At 43.5% G+C, this 25,457-nt stretch overlaps 2 protein-coding genes across 13 annotated transcripts in view; one reads left to right on the top strand and one right to left on the bottom strand.

The window, feature by feature from the left end:
* LOC117394739 (pleckstrin homology domain-containing family A member 6-like) overlaps window positions 1-25,457 on the bottom strand; it is a 64,690-nt gene that overhangs the window by 16,346 nt on the left and 22,887 nt on the right. For 5 of the 10 annotated variants that reach the window (XM_059004608.1, XM_059004610.1, XM_059004606.1 and 2 more), the window contains exons 2-6: window positions 14,375-14,458; window positions 9,358-9,454; window positions 8,943-9,047; window positions 8,378-8,450; window positions 4,896-4,996 (exon numbers count right to left, since the gene is read on the bottom strand). In XM_059004608.1, the coding sequence (XP_058860591.1) occupies window positions 4,896-4,996; window positions 8,378-8,450; window positions 8,943-9,047; window positions 9,358-9,441 (363 nt within the window). In that variant the 5' untranslated portion in view covers window positions 9,442-9,454; window positions 14,375-14,458. The other 5 variants (XM_059004611.1, XM_059004612.1, XM_059004609.1 and 2 more) reach the window with 4 other exon arrangements.
* Window positions 13,692-25,457, top strand: part of LOC131702731 (acidic mammalian chitinase-like) — a 122,645-nt gene continuing 110,879 nt past the window's right edge. For 2 of the 3 annotated variants that reach the window (XM_059004616.1, XM_059004615.1), the window contains exon 1: window positions 13,692-13,838. The gene's annotated coding sequence lies outside the window, so the exon portion shown is untranslated. The remainder of the gene's footprint in view (window positions 13,839-25,457) is intronic. The other variant, XM_059004618.1, reaches the window with a different exon arrangement.

The raw sequence follows: 25,457 nt of genomic DNA, 5'->3' as shown, positions 1-25,457 counted from the left end.
CATGGGGCAGTATGTACCTTGATGTTCAAATTAATATTGTTTCATATATAACCATAATTATTGGCATACATTGATATTCTCCAACTAAAAAGTTAATTGAATTAAAACCCTATGCTAATGGTGATTACCAGTCAAGGGCAACACGTTTCAAATAAGCTTAACATTTGAATTACTGGTAAATAGATTTGAGGAAGATTTACTAAGCGTGCATCATTCCAATACGGAATAATAATTAAACAAACAAACAAGTAAAAACTGTGAATGTTTGAAAATGACAGATATTCGTGAATCCCTTCACTGGAGAAAAGCTGCTGCTTGATAACACTGACATGCAGTTGAAATAGAAAAAATAACAAAAAGACAAGAAAAAGATATATTACCTACAGTAAGGGGAGCTCATCTTGAAATTCAGACAGGCACACTGGAGGACTGCCCAGGGGTCCTCGCACAAAAGGTGTGGACAGAAAAAAAGAGAGAGTAATGAAAGTCAAAGGGCACACAAAGAGCACCCAGCTAGCAGGAGAAGTGTGGCCGAGGGCTCAGACACCTGGGTAATCTTTCACCAGGAATTTTCACATTGCACATTTTCTTTTTGGTTCAAGTTCAGGTCATTTTCCTGACAGCATCGCAGCTGATATATTGCAGTTCCTTTCCTGGAACTACTAGTACTCAATTCAGCACAGTCATTTAGCATTTTTCCAACGCTTTCCTCATGGTTACACTTTACATTTTTAATACAAGATTTTAATTTTTTTTTTCGTCCCAAATGCTATTGTGTTTCCTGATTTTCCAAGCATTATCTCACTGCAGAAACATATAAAACCAATATGCTCAAATGTTTTGAGTGTAATCTCAAATTCGAACCACAGGGTGGCACGGTTAGCTTGTTTATTTTATTTTTATTTTAGTAGAGGACAAGTTGGAAGGACTGACAGGTGTAATAAATAACAACTGAAAACTTCACCGAAGTACATTAACTCAGCAGGGAGATAAGGTGTAATTTGTGAAGATTTTATATTCAACAAAGCACAGGCAGGAGACACAGTGCATACTCTAACAATCATACATTTTATGTAACTTATAAAACAATTTGCAACCTACTGTTTAAGGTAATAAAGATAGAAGACTAATCATGTAGGAATGGGCAAATCTCTTTAGCAATGTATTTGAGATAGGATGGACCGATACAGACAAGTTCCATTGCCAAAAGCGAGATTTTGCACCTTAGTGGATTTGCAGTATTCATTTCTAAAAATTACTATTCTTACTACGACTGCTAACCAGCGATCTCTAAACAGAGTGCTCTGGTTCAGTTTTGATACGGATAATACTAATATATAGCCAACTATAGAAAAATCTTCAGTCACATGTGTGATTTAAAACTGAAGATTGCACAGCAATTTTGATCCATTCCCGAGTCCTGGGAACAGGTGAACTTGACAGTTATCTGGATCTCAGGTGGATCTATTAAGCTTACAAGAGTGTTTCAAACTGCTGTGCTCTTGACATTTGAATTCCATTGTCCCGGAATAATCAAATCATATTTGCGTACTAATGGTAATTAACAACTGAGGTGCTGTGGTGTAACTACAGTGAAAATTTTCACATGATATGCCGGTTTGCTTTGAGGCAATACAGTATGCAATTGAAATGTCACGTGTACTGTACAGCTACAGTATGGGGAGAGTGGTCAGGAGGTATTCGTGAAGAGGTGTGGAGTGACACGCACAATAAACAACTGGTCACGGGTTTACTGGTCCTGTAGGCGTGACAAATGACCCTTCAATTCACAATTCCAAAACAGCAGAAGTGGTTAGAACTAGTCAAAACCGAACTGAATCTTCTCAAAGTCAATTCAGTTTATCCTTTTTGAGAGTGACCAGTTGATTGGATAAAACAAGAACTACTTTGAAAAGAGAAGCACGCTATTAAAAAGCATGTTTTGTATTTAAACACTTTAGTCAATCAGCAAAACACACTTTTCAGATCGGGCCATTCAAACGAGGGAGGAATTTAAGTGTCATGTATTAGCAGCGTTTTTTTTGTTGTTGTTGTATAAATCTTTATAATACTGTCAAAAAAAAACTAAATATTTGGAAATGCAATTATATGACACAGGCTGCTCAAAGAACACTGTTCTGGGAAGTGTTGCAACTCCAATATCCACGCCAATTGAATGACTCATTATTGGTTCATTTACTTATTCTTGTGGCTGTCGTGTCTTTCTCCAGAGGTCACGTGCAAGCCAGTGATCATAAACAAATGGATGAGGTATGCAGTGCAGTTAGTATGCAGTTAGATCACCTGGCACTGTGTATTTGTGTAGATTTGAATCCATGCTCATGAGCTAGTGTCATTTTGTCTTAAGGCCTGTGATGTAATAATATCCTGCTCTCATTTTAATCCTGCCTGCCTCCTTCTGTAGCTGTTGCAAGCCTATTCAAGCATGGGTCTTCTTTTGCACTTGTCTCACATTCTCGCACTTGATTTGTTTTCCAAAAATGACCATCATTCGGGTCATGCCTTAAATTTATAAGCTGTTCAGTTAACAACTGGTTTATATTCTTATCAGTATTGTTTCATCCGAAGGACCATCCATATGAAACTGGGACTGATAAATTAGTTCATTATTTCTTCAGCCAATGTGCTTTTCTCATTTATATGCTCATGTTGTGCCCTTGTATAATGACCTATGGTTTGTGTACTTCTCTGTTCTTTCACATGCCCATGCTATCACTATACTGCACTCCACTTTGCCGGAGTTTCACCATGGTACACCGCAGTCTTTTTTATAGGGGTGGAGCTGCTTTTTAAAATAAAACCAGCTATTGTTTTCAAACCATCTATTGTACTCTAACCCAGGAAACAGGGAGACAGAGAAAGACACAGAGAGAGGGTCCAATTCGACATGTCAAATGAATGTGGGCTACATTCCTAAAGCTATTTACTCAGCACTGCCATTATGCCATCAGTGCATTTCGTTCTTCTTAAACAATAAAAATCCAATTACAAAATGGAATGGAAACCACATAATACTACTTAAAAAGCTCAGATGAATACTTGTTTTTTCATGGTTTGACCACTTTATTTGGTGTAACTCTTGCTATTGACAAGTTTAGGTAAATATCTATGTAGACCTATGTCAAGTTTTCGATTTTTTTTTTTTTCTTTACAAGTTAGGGCCTATTTTCAAAGCATATACTCCAGAGTTCAATTAATCTTGAAACTCCCAATGGGTTTTGTATCTCATTTTGTAACTAAGTTAATTAAAGAACGGAGGAAACGCTTTGAAAATATGGTTCTTGGTTTGGATTTCTGTTAGTTAAACAACAATGAAGATGGGTGTAATGTAAATAGTTGTAAATAGAGTTAATGTACAAGTACATCTTAGTTTTTGTGATCAATATGACAGTGTGTTGACTCTAGCTGGTGGACAGCTGTGTTTGTGGTACATGTTGTCAGGTAATGCGTGCCAGCAACAAGACACCCTTGAGGCAAAAAGTTAACTGACTTCCCCCCCAGCAACTTCAGCTAGTCATGTGGAACCTTTTAACAGACATGAACACAACAGGGCTGCCCAGCATTAGCCAAAAAAAAAAAAAATGTCTTCTATAAATACCGTATATCTAAAATGACTTTAATATGACTTTAGAGTGAGAATGAGAAATTATATTTCTGAAAATGATTAAATCACTGTCACTATTATTGTTGAATCCTAACAGTAGAAAGATGCTGTGTCTCCAGAACATTTGTGTTATAAAAACAAAAATGCTGCACCATGCCGGTAGACAAACAGCCGAGGTTATTCAACGATCTACAAATAAGCCCCCATGGCACAGCTCTTCCTGCGGGCTGCAGAGGGAGTGGGGTTGAAGGAGTTAACAGGCTCTGGAAGGGATAGAGCAGTCACACCGTGCACAGTGCAGAGCTGTGACTGCAACAGTACCGCTATCCAGGAGAAAAACAACTCATTATTCATGTATGAGCTGCGATGCATGAATTATACTCCTTCCAAAAAATAGTAACAGAGTGGTACCCATTAAGACGGAAGTGTCTGCTTAATAATTTACATGCTGTTCTTTCTGTTTAACATCAGTGGGAGCTCAGAAAATAAAAAAAATAAATAAAAAAAAAATATTTAGAAGTACTGAACCCTCTCCCTCAATGTTTTTTTTTTGTTTTAGTGCTCTAAGAGTTTATACTATATTATACCATTATCTAAACCGTCCTTTAGAAATCCGAGCAGAGCCGTTAGCAGATCACAGCCACTGTGGATCTGGAACAAACAGTGTTCGGAGGTCCTGATACAGCACTGCATTGCTTTACCTGGATGAACTGGTTCCATCCACTGTCATACGACTGAAAACATCACCGCTGTGGTACTGGTGTAGATGCCTTTGTGCTGCCATTTTCCCTCAGTACAGAACCATCGTAGTGCCACTGATTTGCCATAGAAGATAATTTGGAAAGGACTGGGCTAATACTGAGGTGTAAGATCTCTCAGTGGAGTGATGGTTTATTTTAGTGCACTTGAAATAGTGGCTCTGCTTGCTTTCTTTCTGCTAGATCAAGTTGAACTGACATCTGCTGGAAACCGCTGCTGACAAACTCTACCACTGACCTTACTAGAACTTCTAACCACATCTCTAATCCAAAACTGCCACCAGGGGCCAGTGCTCCTGGACACAAGAGCAAAGGTGAGGTTTACAGAAACCATACGAAAGGGAGGAGAATAGGGTTTGGGATACCCTTGTTTCCAGTATCCCTCCGGGGAGATCTGAATGCACAGTGCTTACAGCATTGCAGGCGTAGTATCAGGGCAGAAAAAAGCAGTAATTGCTCCCCATTATACAACCATCACCCCACACCCAAGGACCCCAGCTTGACTGACTGACCTTAAAGGCGTGTTTCCGGTTGATGTTGTCCGACGGCTGGAGCAAAGATATCCAAAAGCTGAGCAGAGGGATGCTTCCCAAAACGGCTTCCTCCTTCTCGTCTGGATGGCAAAAACAAAAACAGCCACCAAAAAATAAAAATGTAGATTTAGATTAACTCCAACAGTGACAGCAGAAGCTGGCAATGCAGTCCTCTGTGTGAAAAACTTCCACGCAGCTACCTATGCTTGCTGTAGAAACCTCTCTCGTAAAAATGTTACTGCATATTCTCAAAACTGAATATCAGGGTGCCAGTGTACAGAACTGTGTGCGAATGTGTATCAGCTCAAAGGTGAACACATAAGAAAGAGACTGCGCAGAGTGTTGCTGAGCTGCTCTCCCTCTCCTTCTCTCTCTCCCTCTACTGCAGGCAGTGTGTTGAGAATGAGCTCACTACATGCTCTGCTGATGTGTTTTCTGCTGTGCAGCGAGATTGTGATCAGCCCTTGTGACTCAGTGTTTTTGGAATCCAGGCCTGGCCTCTTGCCAGCAATACCTGTGCGACCAGCCGAGTGCACAGCTCATCTGAAAACAGCCAGCTCTGTCACAGATGTACACACACACACACACCCAAATACACAGACACACCATTGGAGTTGCTTTTAATATGGAGGATTCACAAACCTCCCAACCTCACTGCGACCCGGACACTACCCCAAGGTGTTAAATATACAAAAATATATATTATTTTTATTATCTCAGAAGCGGCAAATCTTCCTTGACCCCTTTTTAACATGACTAATTACAACACAAAATAAAAGGGGAAAGAGGTCCTGCGATTACACTGCCATCATTTGTCTGTACTTCTAAAGATTTAGACTGACAGAAGAAAAACAAATGGACATGCACTACCTTGTTGTCAAAAGCCACCTGAGGCATACAGGTACCTGGGGACATTACTATGCTTGTCAAATCAACAAAGCCATACAGTACAGCTCAGGCACTTAATCACATTCAATAAAATAACAACAATTACTTTTTATGGAGCATTAATAGAGGCTTACGCCTTGTTATTCTCAATTTTTCCCTTGCCCAACAAAAAAAAAATAACCCCCAAAAGGTCAACAAATAAATATAGATACGAAATACCATTCCATAAAACTATGACTAACCCTAAAAAAATGTCACCTGCTGTTTTTGTTCAAATGTTATGCCTGGGCCTGGACTAAACGGTCCTCACTGAAAGAGACAAGTAGACACACGCACACACACACACACACACACACACACGCATTCCTCAGGCTACTGTCAGTTTACACCTATACGGCATGTGAAACTGGATCACAAGTACAGTCCCAGCAATGGGAGATCTAGGTTTTGATTTACAGTCAAATCTGTTTGTTTCCACCTTTCCTCTTACAGACTAACATGCAATCACAAACAAAGACACACATGATAAACTGCATGAGAATGTTATTTAATACTGCATTGGAAAACAACATTTGGTAGAGTGAGGAAAGCCAGGAGAGCAAATATTTCAACAAATATAATTTGCCAGTAACTTAAATGACATCTTACAGGCATGCCCTGGTCATGTGATGTTCTGTTCCAAATTTTACTGTCCTGTCAAATACTTATGAACCAGCGTGCTCAACTAATTTTTTTTTTTTTTTTTTTTGAATCCTGTTAAAAATCATATACAAATATGCATACTTCATGCACGCGTACACTGCTTTTCTTTAAGCAAAGTGGCCTCTATTTCAAATCTTTACAGAGAACCATTTAAAAAGTAAACACTGAAGTGAAGAAACAGTGAAGAAATGACTCAACAGAGTAGCTAAGAACCTCCAGGCTGTTTCTCAATGTTTCGTAACTTGGCCAGTTTTGTTTTCAGGTAACAAAAATGGGTGCAAAATCTGTAAAAAGCTTTTATAATTGGCAGGTCAGTGAGTCAGTGTCAACAGGTTCTGTAGTCAATGGTTATTTATCATATACATAGTTTTAATAGACCATTACATTGTGCGTATGAAGACAATGAGCGGGCGGTAAGTGAGGGACAGCCACAGAAACTATGTTTATGCTGATGCTTGTAAAAGCCCATTTCACACTGGCATGCTCTACCCGGGTCGCGACCTGGTGTCATGTGGGTCAGTTAAGTATTTTCAGACTGAAGCAGGGTCGACCTGAGTGACAGAAGCAAGTACGCAATGCCCCAGAAGCAGCAACATTCACTTGACCACACTTTCATCTGTTTTTAATCTGTCTCTGCACTGGACTGGCGTCCTGTGAAATCCTTCAGCCAACCTCTCGCTAATTGCTTTTTACGGACGCTTCCATACAAGCTTCTCAAGATTGAATCGTTGGCCCAAATGTTTCTTTAAATCACGCCACGCCATCCCTGCAGTAATCTGGATCAGGGTGTGTCTCAATCAACAAACCGTGAATAAAAAGAAGTGGCACTCAAGTTCCTTGCGGAAGTGAAAAGTTCATGCAGGCGTGGCTGTTTGTTACTTTTGATTACAAGCACCCATCATGCATTTTATCGGCTGACCCAAGTTAAAGCTTGTCGACCCACATCCTGAGGTGGGTCGCTTGACAACGTGGTTTCACACTACGCAGGATTGTGAGCCGGGTAGCCAGAACCTGGGTTGAGACCCGGGTAGGATCGCCAGTGTGAAAGGGGCTTAAGGGACATTTTTCTTTTGTTGTATGCTGTGCACCGTTGTACTGAGCTAGCCTGCTGGGTAAACATGTCTTGACTGAAAAATAAGCTTTCTCCTGTTACATAAAACTCTGTTCTAATTATTTCATATCTCTTTTTTAGTGTTCTCATTTGTATCAAAGGTTCTAGTACTGTTTTCACGTGCCAAAGCCTGTCATCATCCTTTCAGAAAGAGACATCTTTATCTACATCTGTATCTTGAAAAATGCATTATAAAACAAAACATAATTGAAGGGTGTTTTTGAAAACCTCTGCGAGTTAGGGAAGACGCAGCTGCCCGCAGGAACACCACCCAAAAAAAAAAAAAAAAAGTTACCAAAACAAAAAAACAGCAACACAAAGCCACAACTGATTAGCACCTCGTTAAACAGCTGTTATCAGCACCCCTGGCCTGGCAGGCATGTGTGTGGGCTGCAGGAGGAATCAACCACAAACCTGCCGCAGTTTCAGGCAAGCACACTGCAGCCAGGCAGTCAGCCGGCTTCCTTCTTTACTGAACTACAGTATTCTCTACCCCCAGTGCCTGCCATTTCATTAATGCCTAGATCATAGATTCCGGGCTTCACTGTGGGACAAACTAGACACACCTGCTGTCGTAATTCCATGCTGAATAAAGCACGCCTGTGACTAAACTCATTGTAAAACTGGCAACGGCTTAACGGTTTTCTCTCTTACATACCTATAACCCTGCTACTACAAACCCTCTGTCCTGTATATGCCCAATCCTAATCAGCTATAAGCACCTGTATTTCAAAACGAATTACTGGATGACATTGCGTACCTTTGTAGTAAAAGAGACAGCGGTCCGTCAAGACAAACCAGCGCTTATTCCACTGCTTCACCCCATTGCTGGCCTACAAGGGACAGGGATGGAGACTTCGTAAATCAAGGGTATGCAGTACAGCTAATCCAAATCGGCATTAGGAAAACACAACTCTCAGAAAAAACACAACGCATCCAATAAAGCCGGTAGCACTTTATAGTGTCTCTAATTACAGTGTATTTACAGAATAGTTACTTGGTAAATACATGTGTACTTACACATTATTACAATGTTATTATGCATAGTTACAATGTACTTAATGTATAAACCTTTTTGCACGACATATATAAGTACTCAATTGTATAAGAAAATAGTTAGTGGTTAGGGCTGGAGGGGGTACGCTTAGGTTTAAAGTTACATCATGCCAAAAAATGTACAGATTAAGTACATTGTAACTATGCATAATACTACTGTAATTATGTGTAAGTACATGTGCATTTACTAAGTAAGTACTATGTAAACACACAGCAATTAGAGACACTTAATGTAAAGCGTTACCAGAAGTAAAGGATTATTGAGGTACCTGTTTGTATAGCCAGCCCTGCTTCATGACCTCTGCCTTGGGGTTCCTACGCATGGAGTTGGAACGCTTCCCAAAAGTGACGGCTTTCTTCGAGGAGCGCGAGGTCTGGGGGGGGGGGGGGGGGGGGGGGAAGAGAGAACTAACTTCCTTTACAGTTTTCAATGCTTTCTATTTTTCCCCACCTAAAACTCTCACAGACATTCCCAAAAGACTTAAAACCACCATAATCCAGGTGCACAGAAGTGTCAGTGTGATGCATTCTTACTAATTCAGAAGGCAGTAGCTTAAAAAAACAAAAAAAAAGACAAAGGCTGCTATTTTCCACTGATAATGTAATACATTTACTATGGAGGTAGGGGAAACTAGAGACCAGGTAGTGTAACAAATAGGTAAGAAAGACGATGAGATTGCTCACCCTGCCATTGGGCTCCAGGTCCGATACCATGCCGTGATTGGATGCGCTCTCACTGGTGATGCTCACTGGCCGCTTACCGCTCATGTCCGGGTTTGAGCTGCGAGACACACATGTAGGACAGGTGACTTCATACCAGCACTTCTATACACACCAGAGCTGCCTATAGGCTCAAATATATTCGGTTCATTCACAATTAGGACATGTTGACAGTACATGTACTATACTTTACTGTTTATGGACTTTTCACTAATTCACCATTTTGAATATTTATAAAGACATTTTTGATATAGGTTATAGGACGGTAACCATGCTTTTTAAGAGAATGTTCGTTTTTCACTCTCTTTAATGAATATGCAATCCTCAAAAGCCAAAGACCTAAAAATTCTACTTTGCTTCTAGTTACTTGCCCAGTAAAAAATACCAAATCATGTCAACAGAAAGAAACCGATGATTCTGAATAAGAAAGATCGGAGTGTTGTTTTATTTTATTGCTGTCTTTATTTTTAAATGGTTGGAGTCCGTTTCTTTTTAAAACAAGTTTACGAGGACTATTTCAATTAACACCCTCGGGCAAAACGTTCAACTGAAACATCCGCTCTCATCCAACCCGTCCTGTGGTGTGGAGCCCAGGAATGTAAATTACTTGAGCTGACGAGCAACAACACGAACCCCCTAGCGGGGGTGGAGGTGGGGGGTTGCTGGTTAGGGTTAGGGTGGGTACATTTCAGTGTGCTCGGATAACTAAGTAACAGGATGCACATGGATTTGGCAGAGTGTCTTCTCAGCTTTATTCATTAGGCATGTCTTATAATAATCTGGCTTTCATACCTTCCTATAATTATGTATAAAGTTAATTGGATCTGTCACACAAGAGATTGCAAGGGGATCCATTCTTAACAGGATTAGAGTCAGGCATCAAACACTCATAAAGGAGCCTATTCAGGTATTTTTAGGACATGCAAACATTTCTAATGCAATGATATATATATATATATATATATATATATTTAAGAGTTTTCTGCTGTTGTGCTCCTCGTTTGAGCTCTATTCCGGTTGACACTAAGCAAGTTGAAACATTGGATTCTTTTAAGTCTGAATTGAAAACATCCTTTTTTTAATGTGTTTTTATATAATGGGTTGTAGCTGTAGTGTATTGTACATGTGAGCGCTCTTGTTTTGTTTTTAACTTTGTTCAGTACTCTGGGATGCCATGGCGTGAAGAGCACCTGTGGCAGTCTGGCTCGCAGTGGTGATGTGGATGACGTCACGGACCAGGAAGTAACTCAAACCAAAACAGTGGATGGGCGGTTGAAGCTGAGTGCTGGTGCACTCAGCGTATTTAATAAACAAAACAAAAACAAAAGATTTAACAAAACACCAAACAAAAGGGCACGAGGGCCGAACGAATAAACAAACAAGTAAGTTTCGTGCTGGATACTCCAGCACGTTTTAGCAATTGTTTTCTTCCTCTCTCTCTCCCGTTCTCCACTCTCGAACACTCCACCCACCAAATGCAGAGGGCTGCAGGTTTATATACTCTGGCCGAGGGATTAACTAGTTGGTAATTATCTTATTATCCCCCGGCCAGAGTCTGCACGCGTTTGGTAAGGATGCATGACTGTCAGCTATTTAAATAATCAGTAGCTGATCAGCCATGCATCCTCACGAGGTTTTTAAATATAACAATAAAAGACGCGGCGCTTTTACCCGCGCCGCAAACAAAAATACAAATAATAATAAATAGGGGCGGGACACTCCGCCACACATGCCCCCCCTTGTGCGCAGCACACATGGCCTTTTCGGCCACCTCCCCCCTTAGTCCCCAAAGTCCCGGTTAGCAGTCCCGGCGCAGGAACAGGGGCAGCAGCGGACCAAAGGTGGCGGCCACGGTGGGATGTCCTCCTCCCACCCAAACAGCCGTAGCGTTCCAATGGCCCGCGCACCGGCCGGCTCCTCTGGCCAAAAAATTTTTGGGGGTGGTCTCCAGACCTGCCCCCCCTTCTTCATGGCCGGCCACCCTTTCTCCTGCAGCGAAATTGCTGCGGGGGAAGCTGGTCTCCTGACCTCCCCCCCCTTCTTCATGGCTGGCAGCTGCCCTTCATGGGGCTCCAGCCACAGTATTTCCTGCCGCGAAAGTGCGGCTGGGGGAGCTGGTCTCCTGACCTCCCCCCTCCTCTTCACGGCCAGCAGTTCCCCTCCGTGGGGCTCTGACCACATGATCTCCGGCCGCGAAAGTGCGGCTGGGGGAGCTGGTCTCCTGACCTTCCCCTTCCTCTTCATGGCCAGCAGTTCCCCTCCGTGGGGCTCTGACCACCCAAACTCCTGCCGCGAAAGTGCGGCTGGGGGAGCTGGTCTCCTGACCTCCCCCCTCCTCTTCACGGCCAGCAGTTCCCCTCCGTGGGGCTCTGACCACATGATCTCCGGCCGCGAAAGTGCGGCTGGGGGAGCTGGTCTCCTGACCTCCCCCCCTTTCTTCATGGCCGGCAGCTCCCCTCCGTGGGGCTCTGACCACAGTGTAGTGACCCCAGGCGAAGCAGGATCCCTGGCGACCCCAGGCGACTGCAGCGGCAGCGGACCCTCGGGAGGTGAACTCGGGAGGGGAGCCCCTGGCCATGGAGGCGGCAGCGGGAGCTCCACTTCTCCCTCGTTCTCTGTAGCTGGTGGCTCTCCAGGTGATGCGGAGCAACAGGCAGCCCCAGGCGATGCGAAGCAGGCATCCCTGGGTGGTGCGAGGCAGGGCAGGAGCAGTCCTTCCCATGACGGTGGATGTGGAACCAGCAGGTATTCACCCTCTGCTGGTGGAGGTGGGAGGGGAAAGCAGTCCTCCCACAGCGGCTGAGACGGAACCAGCAGGTATTCACCCTCTGCTGGTGGAGCTGGGAGTGGCAAGCAGTCCTCCCACGACGGTTGAGGCAGAACCAGCAGGCATTCATCCTCTGCTGGTGGAGGTGGGAGGGGCAAGCAGTCCTCCCACGACGGTGGAGGCGGAACCAGCAGGCATTCACCCTCTGCTGGTGGAGGTGGGAGGGGCAAGCAGTCCTCCCACGGCGGTTGAGGCAGAACCAGCAGGCATTCACCCTCTGCTGGTGGAGGTGGGAGGGGCAAGCAGTCCTCCCACGACGGTGGAGGCGGAACCAGCAGGCATTCACCCTCTGCTGGTGGAGGTGGCGGAGGCAGAGGCAGCTCTTGCTGCTCTGCTCCGGGTGATGGTGGAGACAGAAGCAGCTCCTGCTGCTCTGCTCCTGGTGGTGGTGGAGACAGAGGCAGCTCCTGCTGCTCTGCTCCTGGTGGTGGTGGAGGCAGAGGCGATGGGGCGGATGCTGGCCACTCAGAGGGAGGCTGTGGCGGTGCTGGCTCCCTCTGCTGTGGCGGCTGGGCTGGTGTGTGCCGTGCTCCCTTCAGCAGCATAAATAGAGGCTGCTGGGGAACACCAGCATCCTGCCCTTCTCCCCCCCAGAAAAATTCAGGGGGTTGAGCCTGTAACTCCTCCCCTTCTGGCTCTTGGGACTGCAGCTTGGGTCCTAGGGCTGTGGAAGCCCCGACTTCCCTCTCTTCGGGCCGTGGACACACCGACTCCTCCCTTTTGGGCTGTGGACGCACCGACTCCTCCCTTTTGGGCTGTGGATGCACCGACTCCCCCCTCTTGGGCTTAGGACGTTCGGGCTCCTCCCACTCAGGCGCAGGACGTTCGGGCTCCTCCCACTCAGGCGCAGGACGTTCGGGCTCCTCCCACTCAGGCGCAGGACGTTCGGGCTCCTCCCACTCAGGCGCAGGACGTGCGGGCTTCTTTGCCTTCTTAGCACCGCCCCTCCTTCCCTTCTTCGGGACCAGCAGTTCCACCTCCTGCCATGGAGGGGGTTGGTCGGGTGCTTTGTGCCCGACCTTGCCGACGGCAAAGCACCACTCCTCCCCTTTGAGGCAGGTGAGGCAGGTTTCCTGATCCACCTGCGGCGATGGTATGGCCTTCAGGTGGATCCACTCCTCCGCAGTCTCCACCTCACCTCGATCAAAGGCCTGCACAAAGAGGGGGTCTTCATATGGGCACACCTCAGGGAGGTGCCCATACTCCAGGCAGGCGAGGCACCATGTAGCCCCTCCTTCCTTCAACTCCCTCTGATGCGCATGCCACCTCTCCATATAGGCGTCCACTTCATCCATTTTTTTTTTTTTTTTTTTTTTTTTTTTCAAACACAAAAAACACTATTTGAAAAAACGAACACGAAAAAAACTTCCTTTGCTGTTCCTGGTCCGGCTGTTGGAGGCGTTGTTTGTCCCACGCAGGACACCATATGTGGCAGTCTGGCTCGCAGTGGTGATGTGGATGACGTCACGGACCAGGAAGTAACTCAAACCAAAACAGTGGATGGGCGGTTGAAGCTGAGTGCTGGTGCACTCAGCGTATTTAATAAACAAAACAAAAACAAAAGATTTAACAAAACACCAAACAAAAGGGCACGAGGGCCGAACGAATAAACAAACAAGTAAGTTTCGTGCTGGATACTCCAGCACGTTTTAGCAATTGTTTTCTTCCTCTCTCTCTCCCGTTCTCCACTCTCGAACACTCCACCCACCAAATGCAGAGGGCTGCAGGTTTATATACTCTGGCCGAGGGATTAACTAGTTGGTAATTATCTTATTATCCCCCGGCCAGAGTCTGCACGCGTTTGGTAAGGATGCATGACTGTCAGCTATTTAAATAATCAGTAGCTGATCAGCCATGCATCCTCACGAGGTTTTTAAATATAACAATAAAAGACGCGGCGCTTTTACCCGCGCCGCAAACAAAAATACAAATAATAATAAATAGGGGCGGGACACTCCGCCACAGCACCATATAAAAATACATTTGTATTGTGTTAAGAAACCGGTTAACAGGCTTCTTTGAATGAACAAGATCATTTTTTTTTCCTGGAGAATACTTTGGAGCTAAACTGCTTCAATGTAATTAATTAATTAATTATCAGGACCAGTGTGTGATTTTAGTTGCTGTTTTTTTTTTTTTGTCTTGTAAACTCACGGTAGTTGCTGCTGCAGTGTGTGTGTCTCCTCTGCGTTGAGGTGGCTCACTGGGTGCCTAAACGTGCCACTTCGGTCATTGTGGCTGCAAGGAAATACAGCAATCAGTACATGATATTGTAATTCACCACCTGCTCCCTCAAGCTGCTCCAAACAGGCCATTGACAGACATTCACACTGCTTGTTTTGCAGTAAGTCAATATCTGCGATCGTGAATTGCACAAGGGGGGGGAGGGGGGATCCATGAAAGAAAATTGAATTACTCACGTCAAGAGCAAACAAAACAACACCAAAACGTGTGCACATGTAGCATACAGCCTGCCTCCCAGAATCCCCCATGCTTTCTACAGTGCAGGCCAATGAAGCGCTTACTATCAGCCCTCTGTCAAAGTCTGCCCGATCTGGAGCTCAGTGTTACCACTGGCCCCGGGCGATGGCTTTTAGAAGCAATAACTCGCTCGCATGAGAAGGTGATAAACATTTGCATAACAGGACAGATTTACGAGTGGGAGGCAGGTGAGAGGGTGGGGTTTTCAAAATACCTGCTGAATCAGGTACAGTACCCTAGACGCCCCAGGGCAGCCATGTCCCCAACACCTACCTCCAGAAATTGACAACACCCTGTGCTATGAGCAGAAATTTTTGGGGTCTATTGAACAGAACAGAAAAGGAGTGAAATGATGTAAACGTTCTTCAAAAAAAAGGCCCCATCTGCAATTGTACATGTAGGTAGGACACTAAAGAGATTTCCATAACTATCACATGGTGTTTCGATGATATTTAAAAAACACTGCTGCTCTAATTGTATTAATCTAGTCAGGGTTTTTGCCCAGGGGTTATTTATTGACCCACTTATTAACATGCACACTATAAAAAGAAAAGGGTGGCGATCATGTGTCGATCTCACTCATTCGCAAACAGATACGCGCTTGTCTGCTCACTCTCACAAACACGTGCATGCAGAAAACCACTATGCGATTACACACCAACAAAAATGTGCCATCTAACTTGTTTCCAAATGAAAATTGTGACAGCATGCTTGCTGCCCTGCACACACACAGCATGTGCCTGCAGCTTGCTTACAAACACACGTACACCCACAACCTACTGTATAACATAATTGCACCACATGGCAGCCTGCTTCTTTGCTACAGACACAAACACATTCATACTCTCAGGATAGATTAACAATTCCATTAGCATGGACTCTCCAAGCACACACATACTGTACGCACACCTCCATCAAACACACAAGCTGCTAGCTCCTACCAGCACTGCATTGCAGTAATCACTGACCTGCAGCTCCATTATTCAGTTCACACCGCAGCTGCTAACCAGCTCTTAATGATAAACGTCTCCCTATTGCTGTCCTTCACCCAGCAACAGCAGAGGCAGTGACTGACCTACCTATAAACCTACCTACCTACCTCACTCTCCGGTCGGCACGAAACTTCAGCATCTTTTTCTTTTAAACAAACAAACCAAAAAATAAATAAATAATAATAAAAAAAAGAAACAGGACAGACAAACAAACAGATTGAAGGAGAGGAGGTTTAGGTGGAACTGAGGATGGGACCTGTTTATCTGAATTGTTACTGCTTTTCTTTCTTTATCTCCTTTGAGTTTGTGTGCTCCAGCCAGTCTCCCTTTCTCTCTTCTCTCCTGTCTCTCTCTCTCGCGCCCTCTCCCGCTTCACTCTCTCTCTCTCTCTCACTCTCTCTCTCTCTCTCTCTCTCTCTCTCTCCAGAACTGCAGGGCTCAGCTGAATCGGTTACTGGGTCTCTTGGTTTCTCTGTCTTTTTCCTGATTTTTTTTTTCCCCGTAGGGACCAGTGAAGAAGGGAGACACACATTGCAGGCCTGCAGCTTGAGCCCCCTGTCTGGAGTAAAGCTACAGTAAGCTACAGGCAGGCAGGCAGGCAGGCAGACTGCGGTGTGTGAGGATTTGCAGCTCGGCCTCCCTTGGGACTTAAAAAGGGATGAGGGGGTGGGGTTAAAGGTGGAGGACACAAATCAGTCAAGTGCTGTACTTCCATCCTCCCTCCCTCCATCTCTCTCCCTCACAGACTATAATGGGAGAGCTACTTGTAACACGCGCAGAGACTGGAGCACTAGAATTAAGCCCTGGCTCTCAGTGCTGGATGTTGTCAGTGATTTCAGGGGAGGAATACAGATCAAAAAGGGAGGTCGCCAGCACACACTGCTTAAAATTGATGTGGCTTGATTGTTACTCCTAAATAATATATGTTAGACAAGTACAGGGCACTCCTAGGCCCAATTTTCTTGGGAATTGCTGTTGGTCGAGTTTATTTGTCTTTGTTGACAAGAGACTTGTCTTACTCGACCATTGCAACATTTTACATACAGTCCTTCAAAAGGCATTTCTGTACTTTATTAATCTGTCACTGATACCAAAACAAACACACACATGAGTTACAGTGGGACCACTGCACTTAATCATGTTTTCATTTCGACCAATGCATACACAACCACAAGCCTGTCTTTGCCTCAAAGCTGCAGATCGAACACCCTTCTAACCTCCCTACCATACAAACCATCGGAAGTCTGCCAGGCTCACAGAGCAGACGTGAGGGAGTTTAGAACTGAGAAGATATCATCCTTACATCACCCTGACCTCCAGAAAGTAAAATAGGAACAGTGTATACAAAGTCTTACTGGAGGGTAGTGAATCTATCTTAGCACTTCTAAAAGTGATCCTTTATACTAACTAAGTACCTGTAGTTTCATATCATATTATGCATGCTCTCAGTCTATGTGAATTGTCTACAGGGTCTGCTTCTGAAAAGACACCTGAAGCGGAATTTCTGTAGTGAAATTACAGAAATGACACACCCTCGCTGCCACTTCAGAAATTCAGCTTTTAGGCATCTTTAAAATCATCCCCCGTGGTTGAAACAGGACATTATTGAATAGATCCTAGTAAGTAGTGTGGCGTAGTGGTTAGGGCTCTGGACTCTTGACCGAAGGGTCGTTGGTTCAATCCCAGGTGGGGGACATTGCTGCTGTACCCTTGAGCAAGGTACTTTACCTAGATTGCTCCAGTAAAAACCCAACTGTATAAATGGGTAATTGTATGTAAAAATAATGGAATTGTATGTAAAAATAATGTGATATCTTGTAACAATTGTAAGTCACCCTGGATAAGGGTGTCTGCTAAGAAATAAATAATAATAAGCAGTGATCTGAACATAATCAGAGAATGACAGAGGACTCCTCTCCCTCACAGACTCTCAGTGCCTGGCCCTGCAGAACTTGTTTGGCGATTTTGAATGCCATTTATCACAAACCCCCCATTGCCTCATGGTGGCACACAGATAACTCCTCTTCACCTTCCCCCTTCTCCTCCTCTACTTAGGATTGCAAAAGTTCATCCTTAGCCTGTTGTTTTTGAAGAGACCGTCTCCCTTCTGTGCCTCATTACCTCAGCCTTCCTACGACATGTTGAGGCTTTTCTTATATTCCTAACTGGATGTATTTTTAGCAAAACTTCTCAACAAAGCATTCCAGCCCCGGCTTGGCCACAAGAGGTTCATTTCCCATCGTCTGTGGGCAGGAACCACAAACTCAACTACATCTCGGAAATGAAGAGATCACTGTTATTCTGGCAGGATCATATGACTTCTTTCAAGTCAGTCGGGGGCCATACAACAGAAAAAAATAAATAAACTGCACTAGTTTTTTTACTTCAGTCTCAAAAAGATTCCCAATACTAAGCTGTATTACTGTATTGAAATGGCTGGCTCTCGGATCCACAGTACTGAATTCTCTGTATTTGACAACTCAATGCTACACTCCTGCTGTCCAATTCTTGTCCACAATGTCCACAAATTGCTATGTATAAGGCTCTCGTCGAGACAACGCAGTCTCCTCTCCCTCTCCCACGCTGTGCTCTTTGTGCCCCAGCAATACACGCAGGTTTTGGGTTGTGTGTTTCTCTTTGTTTCTTGAAAGCCATTGACAGGGAGGGGTGGATTGTATAATAGTCTCAGGTAGGTGTGCCTCTGGTAAGGAAACAAAATGTTTATTTTCCAAGCTTCCCCAGGAATGAATTCACAGGCCTCAGCTGTTATGTATCAATCTATAAATCTCCCAGTCATGCTCAAGCACCTCTGTGTTAAATTAGGATTCCTGCAGCTCCTTGCTGGATTGCATTTACTCAGCACAGGAGGGACAGAGAGAGACAGACAGAGAGAGAGAGACATTTGTTAACAGGATATCAGCAACATTTTCTTAATATTTGTGTATGTATTACCCGTTTAGAAATGGTTTTACAAATGACCAGCGATTCCACAGTGTTTTGCTCTGAATCATCTGAATTATTATCCTGTTAGAGCATCATGACGTTGCAATGGGTTTTCACACTGAATCCCAGTGTGTTCTCAACACACAGTGACACTGCGGCATTCCGATACAGTAATGCTGATCATTTATTTAGACAACTACACTGATCTGAACCTCTTGTGCAGGATGAATAGAATATTAAGAAATAAGCAGAAATAGCATTGCTGACGCGTTCCTAGGGCTCCGCACTTAGCAGGAAGGTGGGCTCAAAGATGCACGCACTTTCCTCGATTCCCTTCTGTGAGCTCACTAGGTTATGTAACTACCTATTCAGGAGTGTTGCTATCTCACCCCACCCTCTCTGAGAAATTGACGGTGGTGGCGAAAAATAGCACCAGACATACCATCTCCCATCTCTGAGCTTGTCAGGGAGGGGTTGGTACCTTCATACGGGGTAGGAAGCTTTTTTTTATTCTTTTTTGAATGAATCCCTACGTCAGGTTTTATGGAGGACACTTTTTTCATTTTATTTTATCAGTGGTGGAAAAACATATTTTAAAACGTAGTTTATAAAAGAAATCAGATTCTCAAGCCATGAAGAATGAAAAAGATTTCAAATCAAGAGTGCAACGAAGCAAGTTTGTCGCCAACGAGACCCTGGAGGTTTTTTCTTAAATATATCTCTGCTCTAAAAGCTCCCTGCTCTTCTTTCTGCTACTCTTCAGCTGGCTTCCCTCCAGAAGGAGAGGCTTCGCTGTCCTACAGTCACCTCAAACTGAAAGCTTGCTGTAACCCACACCAGCCAGCCCAGAGACATCCACCCAAACACATCGAACCCTGGCGCAATCACAACAACCTGCAGACTGCCACGCTCAAGCTGGAACCTCACTTCAGCATCTATCAGCCAGGTGGGCTGTGAAAGACAGCACTGTGCTACTCTATCAGTGTCACTGTTAGGCTGTCAGGGGACGGTGGTCTCAGCACCAAGTATTAACCTGGCCTCTCGTGGTGTAAGCCTGTGTTCTTGCATTCTGTTTGGCCGATCCTCTTGACCAATCAAAGAGCTCATACTGTACAGTTAAAGATAGAGAAAACATAACATATCAACATGCACCTATTAGTGAGAGAATATTACTGCCGCTGTTCTTTCCAAGTGGCTCTGTACCTGCCCCTTTGTGTGGCTCCACCTCTAACAATTCCCAATATGAAGAATTTCAGTGCACCCCAATTATCCAGGCACTGTGTGTTTTTGTAAAGCTGTCAGGATCTCCTAGACAGACAACCCTGTTGTTTGTGTCATGCAAAGCCTTCCCAAGCTAGAGAGTACCTGCAACTTGACTCCCTCAAACACGCTCTCTAAATCCCAGGCTAAGACCAAGACTTCTCAATGAGCCACCGGAGGTCATTCTGATGCTGCGTGGATGGTATGACTGCCCAGAGCAAACTCCCACAGCAGTGCATAAATTCACTTTAAAAAAAATAAAAAAAAGGATGGACGCTTGATTGCAAGTTGAAAGGAGGGCAGACTGCCAGTTAAGATTGGATCCGAGATCAAATCTGTTCCTTTCATGTAGCGGCACACTGTGCTTTACTTTCAAGCAGTGCACAGGGTTAGTCATGGAATCAGCTGTGGCTCCTCAGTCCCCGGCCAACCTCGCTGTCCAAACATTTGAGCTATTCAAGGTGAGCTCAGACACAGACAACACGATCATTTTTAAAAAGTCACTCAGTTGCATTCTCACATATACAATATCAGAACATGTGCAATTTAAAAACAACAGATGTCTGATTCCAGATCTATACTTTACAGGAACTGGATTATTTCAGACCAAATCCTGTACGGCAAATACATGGCAACGAATCACTAGGAGTTTATTTTAGATTCAAACGGGATGCTGTAAGGCCAGGACAGTATAGAACAAGTTGTTTATTTAAATACCAACACAGCCCCAGTCAAAAAAGCAGTATTTCATTCAACTTCATGCATTTTTGCAGTTTTACTTTTTTGTTGTTACAATTCATTTTCTGCATACCGATTGTGCTCTGAATACCATGATGTATGGCTCCTTTGACAACGTCATAGAGGAACGTGTTGCAGAGCAACGGCAGTGCTGAATTCCATTGTGACAATCAGCTCTATATCTCACACAGTACCTCGATACAGAGGCAGTCTACCGGCATACACATCGCAAAGAGATAAGTTGGGTGTAATTCTGTACTGGGACAGTAATCTTAAAGTTCACAGGGTCTATTTACTGATCTGAAACAATAGCAGATCTATATAACAGGGATTACTGAATGCCACATCTATATACCACCCTTTGTGTTTTTACACAAATTAAAATCACCCCTGAAACGGTTCTTACTTGCCATTATGGGTAAATTACCAGACTACCTTACCAGTGTGTTGAGACTTAGAAGCACCTAAAGACTAGTATCACAGTAAAGCATTGCTCAAGGTTTAAGAATTTGGTATACTGTGCAGTTGCCATAGTTTACCCTGGTTTGCCATGCTTACTAATATGCCTCACTATTCTTTACCATGCTTTTGCTGTGCTTTCACCATAGTCAGCTTTTATAAAGGATACTTCACTCCTTGACCAAGAACTTTGTTGGTTTAAAAGGACCCTTCTTGGTACCTTGATGTTACTTAAGGATAGTATATTGGAAACTAGATAATTGAGAAATATTCATGGTTCCGATACTGTTGGGAGATTATAATAGCCTGGCTATTAATGGACTACAGGATATCAACTGTGGATGTGTATGATGTCACGCAGCAATAATGTGATCTTGGCTATGTCTCTTTTTCAAAACAGAATGGAATGGTATGTCCAAGTTAAGTAATGGTTTCAAATCCGCCCCTGCCCCCTTAAAACTCACCTAAAACATGTAATCCCTCAGCATTCCTAAAACTGTTCCGATATCTTTCATTAAGAGCATTCCGAAAGTGTGTTGACATTCTGAACACACGCCACTAAGGTTAATGACAGACTGCAAAAGATGTAGGCGACGCGAAGGCGCTGGGATGTTCTCTAGTGTATGTAATGTACAGTATGCTCTACATGACTACTGTGGTAGATACCAGCTATAAGGAGGCTGTGTGGTCCAGTGGTTAAAGAAAAGGGCTTGTAACCAGGAGGCCCCCGGTTCAAATCCCACCTCAGCCACTGACTCATTGTGTGACCCTGAGCAAGTCACTTAACCTCCTTGTGCTCCGTCTTTCGGGTGAGACATAGTTGTAAGTGACTCTGCAGCTGATGCATAGTTCACACACCCTAGTCTCTGTAAGTCGCCTTGGATAAGGGCGTCTGCAAAATAAACAAATAATAATAACAATATACAGTAATGGGTGCAAGCATCTAGATTAAAGCTCATCTACAATTCAAATTGACTGAGGTCATATTAGTATTATTCATTTCAAATGAAGGAAGGTGACAAATACGCCGTCACTATTCTTCATACCAAGGCAGTGCCTCAATGTTATAATTGGATTTGTATAACAGGTATAACAAGGTTTAAACAACAATAATAACAATACTTTAATTATATATATTACACATAGAAACGCATCTACAGATACTAATCTATTGTTAGTCACAACGCATTTAAAAAACAAACAAAAAAAACACTGTTGTGCAGAAAGCTGAGCTAACAGGTATTCAGAACAACCTGTCATGGACAGCTGAGACTAATCCACCAGAAAGTAGATGGGGTGGATCAGCAATAGTGCCAGAGCAGGTGGGGCTTGCTGGAAAACAGAAACCTTGTCACGTTCCGGAATCTCCAGCATAGAATCCACAAAATTAGAGTGTTCCGCACACAGACACGCCCCCTTTCCCCAAACATTAACCTGGCCCACGGATCCTTTAGAAATACACAGCAAATGTATACATACTTAAATCAGCTGGGTTCACAGACCCCGATTAGCATTAATCTTGGATGACCTTAGATGATGTGAATGTGTAATCAGTAATGATAAAATCTTATTGTGGTTAGCCTTCTAAAATTAGATATTTGGGTAGGTACTGTGCAAGTACATAGCAACCTAGTCACCAGTTCTGTACCTGGCCGTCAAGGTTCTCTTATTCTAGACACCTTGTTCCTCCGTTCCAGTTGCTGCAAGCGAATACAGAAGCTCCTGTATTATGAGCCACTACATGTCCTGACTGACTCCCTATCAAAGGAATTCAGTGACTTGGACAGATTCTCCAAGACAACACCATGTTGACTAAACTGCTCTTTAATCTTATTTCTCATGTGAAATGTGCAAACTGGACAGCAGCAGCTTTACCAGCTCCCCTTCCCAGCTGCAAAGCTCATTCGATGTGCCCATTTATGAGAGCAATACATTCCTAACAAACAAGTCACGAGAAATTTTGGAAATTTTATAAGTGAAGCAATCAAACGAGCAGATCAGGTGCTGATTTATGCTTTTAGGCTCAATGCCAGAAACAAAACTAAACAGGATTGAAAAAAAAAGATAAAAAGGTAACAGCGTCTTAAACAACACCTGTAACTTTCATCAACTCTGCTGCCCCCTCTCCCCCAGGAAACACTGGACGCTGTGGATACAGTTACACACACTGTTGCATATTGCTCCTGTCTGTATTCTTTCCAATGGAATAGTAACACACACATAGCACTCCATGTAAAGACAGCTGCACTCGTTAACTGTAGAGGCATTCCAAACTGCAAACATGCATTGGTCCGTACAACCAGAAGAGTTATTACGAAATGCACGTCTCCATTAAAAGATTAAAAAAATAAAACTAATTGCATTTCACAAAAAATGGGCTTAAGCCAGCGAGGTCTGCATTGTAAGTTTTGCCCGTGCTATCATACACTAGTGAGAAATATTCCACATCCGCAGCCACACCCTACAGCACACATTACACACCCTTGTATGCAGCCAGGTACCATGCTGTCTGGCTGAGGATCTGAGTTCAAACACCTGCGGTGTAAATCACACTAATTACAATTACGTAGAACAGCCAAAGAAGTCATTTTCATAAAAGTAGCAATTTGTACATTTCTTCATATAATCTTCAATCATGTTTTTTTATTATTATTATTTCTTTAAAATATGTAAAAAAATAAATAAATAAATCACCTTTTATTTTGGATATTTTGCAGTCCATTGTCAGTAGACTGACAAGTATCCTGATACCTGTATTTATACATTTGTGCTGCCCAATAAAGTCCAAAATAAGGCATAATACTGCACTTTATTGCAGCAAGGCTGCAGTCTCCGTTTAAGGCAGGTACAGTACTCTTGCTTGTCACTGTACAGGCACAGTGGTTCTACAGTTCAAGTTCAGGGTCTCTCTGCGTTCTGCCTCGCTCCTCTTATTTGTTTAACATCACCTCTCAGTAGTCCTGCAGGGAGGGATGGGCTGTCAAAAGGGAAGCTGCACCCACCTTCCAGCACCCCTCACAATCAACCATTCAAGACCAGTGGAGCAGCAAAGATGCACTTTTAAACACATTTATGTAATTAACTGGATTCACTGATTGCGCAATTTTAACTACATTTTTTAAACAGATGCATTTGTGAATGCACAATACCAATATCCAGAAGAAATGTTTTAATCCCTTCAAAAAAATAAATAAATAAATAAATCAAGTGCTAATGAATGAGTAATACAACCTAACTGCTACACTAGAACCTTCATTTATGTTTTCGGCTGGTTTCTGTACTTTAGCACTGACCCTCTCAATCAGTGCAAACCTTTCGCCTAGTGGAGTACTACTTCACTAAACCATTTATATAATGAAACAATTCAGATTTGAAGAAGCAGTTCAACTGGAGAGAGGGTATGTTACCAATTAGAATATATTTTTTAGTTTAATGCCACCTGAAACTGAGACGAGATGAGAGCACAGTAACCCACAATATCCAATTAAATACAATAACCCAAACAGTGATTGCAGACAATGAGCAAGCTGTTTATTTATTTATTTCTTAGCAGACGTAGAACAGTTCCACGGGTAGGGTGTGGCTGTTTCCCAATAGCAAAATCAAATGAAAAATACCTTTACACAGGCTCTTTTCAAAAGATTCTCTTTAATCCAGGGAACTACATGCTAGCGGACTGCCACCACAATCATCCCCTCCTTCCCTTTAAGCTTCACAGCTTCTGTAAACCACGTCCTGTTCTCAATGGGTCTGGTTACTGTTGATGTCCTGTCTCTGTGCGTTTTGCAAATGTTTAAGCAGTTGCTAGGTTGTTTTTTTTTTGCTAGAACACTAGTTTACTTCTCCTGTCTTTTCTTTTCATGGCTTTTGTGTTTTTGCCTCATTGTGTCATGCGCTGAACCCAGGACCACACAGCAAACTGCTTCACGCTCAGACTACAATCAGAGTTTCCCTCCAAGTCCAGAGTCAGACAGAAAGCTTAAAAAAAAACAATACCTTGCCAAGCATAGCAAAAGAGTTTATCCCCTGTCACTCCTGTATGGTGATAACCTAGAGTCACCATTGCATATATATCACAGGCATGCACATGCAACGCATTGAATAACATGCTTAAAAAAACCACAGCATACAGGACAAACCTTCCAGCAGGCTCTCTCTCACTCTATCTCCCTCCCTCTGGCTCGCTGCACCTCAGGAAGAAAAAAGCAGGACCAGTCCAGTATGAGAGGAATTTAAACAAAAACACTGAAACAACCACTTTGTACAGCAATTTCTTTTCTTGTTGAACAGCTGAACTTTCACACATATGGATTGGATTCCCCAAGCAGCTGGACTGGAGCTGAAGGCAGTAGTCATGTTTCCAG

The sequence above is a fragment of the Acipenser ruthenus genome, chromosome 30, assembly GCF_902713425.1.
Source record: "Acipenser ruthenus chromosome 30, fAciRut3.2 maternal haplotype, whole genome shotgun sequence".
NCBI lineage: Eukaryota > Metazoa > Chordata > Actinopteri > Acipenseriformes > Acipenseridae > Acipenser > Acipenser ruthenus.
This window is presented reverse-complemented; position numbering and strand designations above follow the sequence as displayed.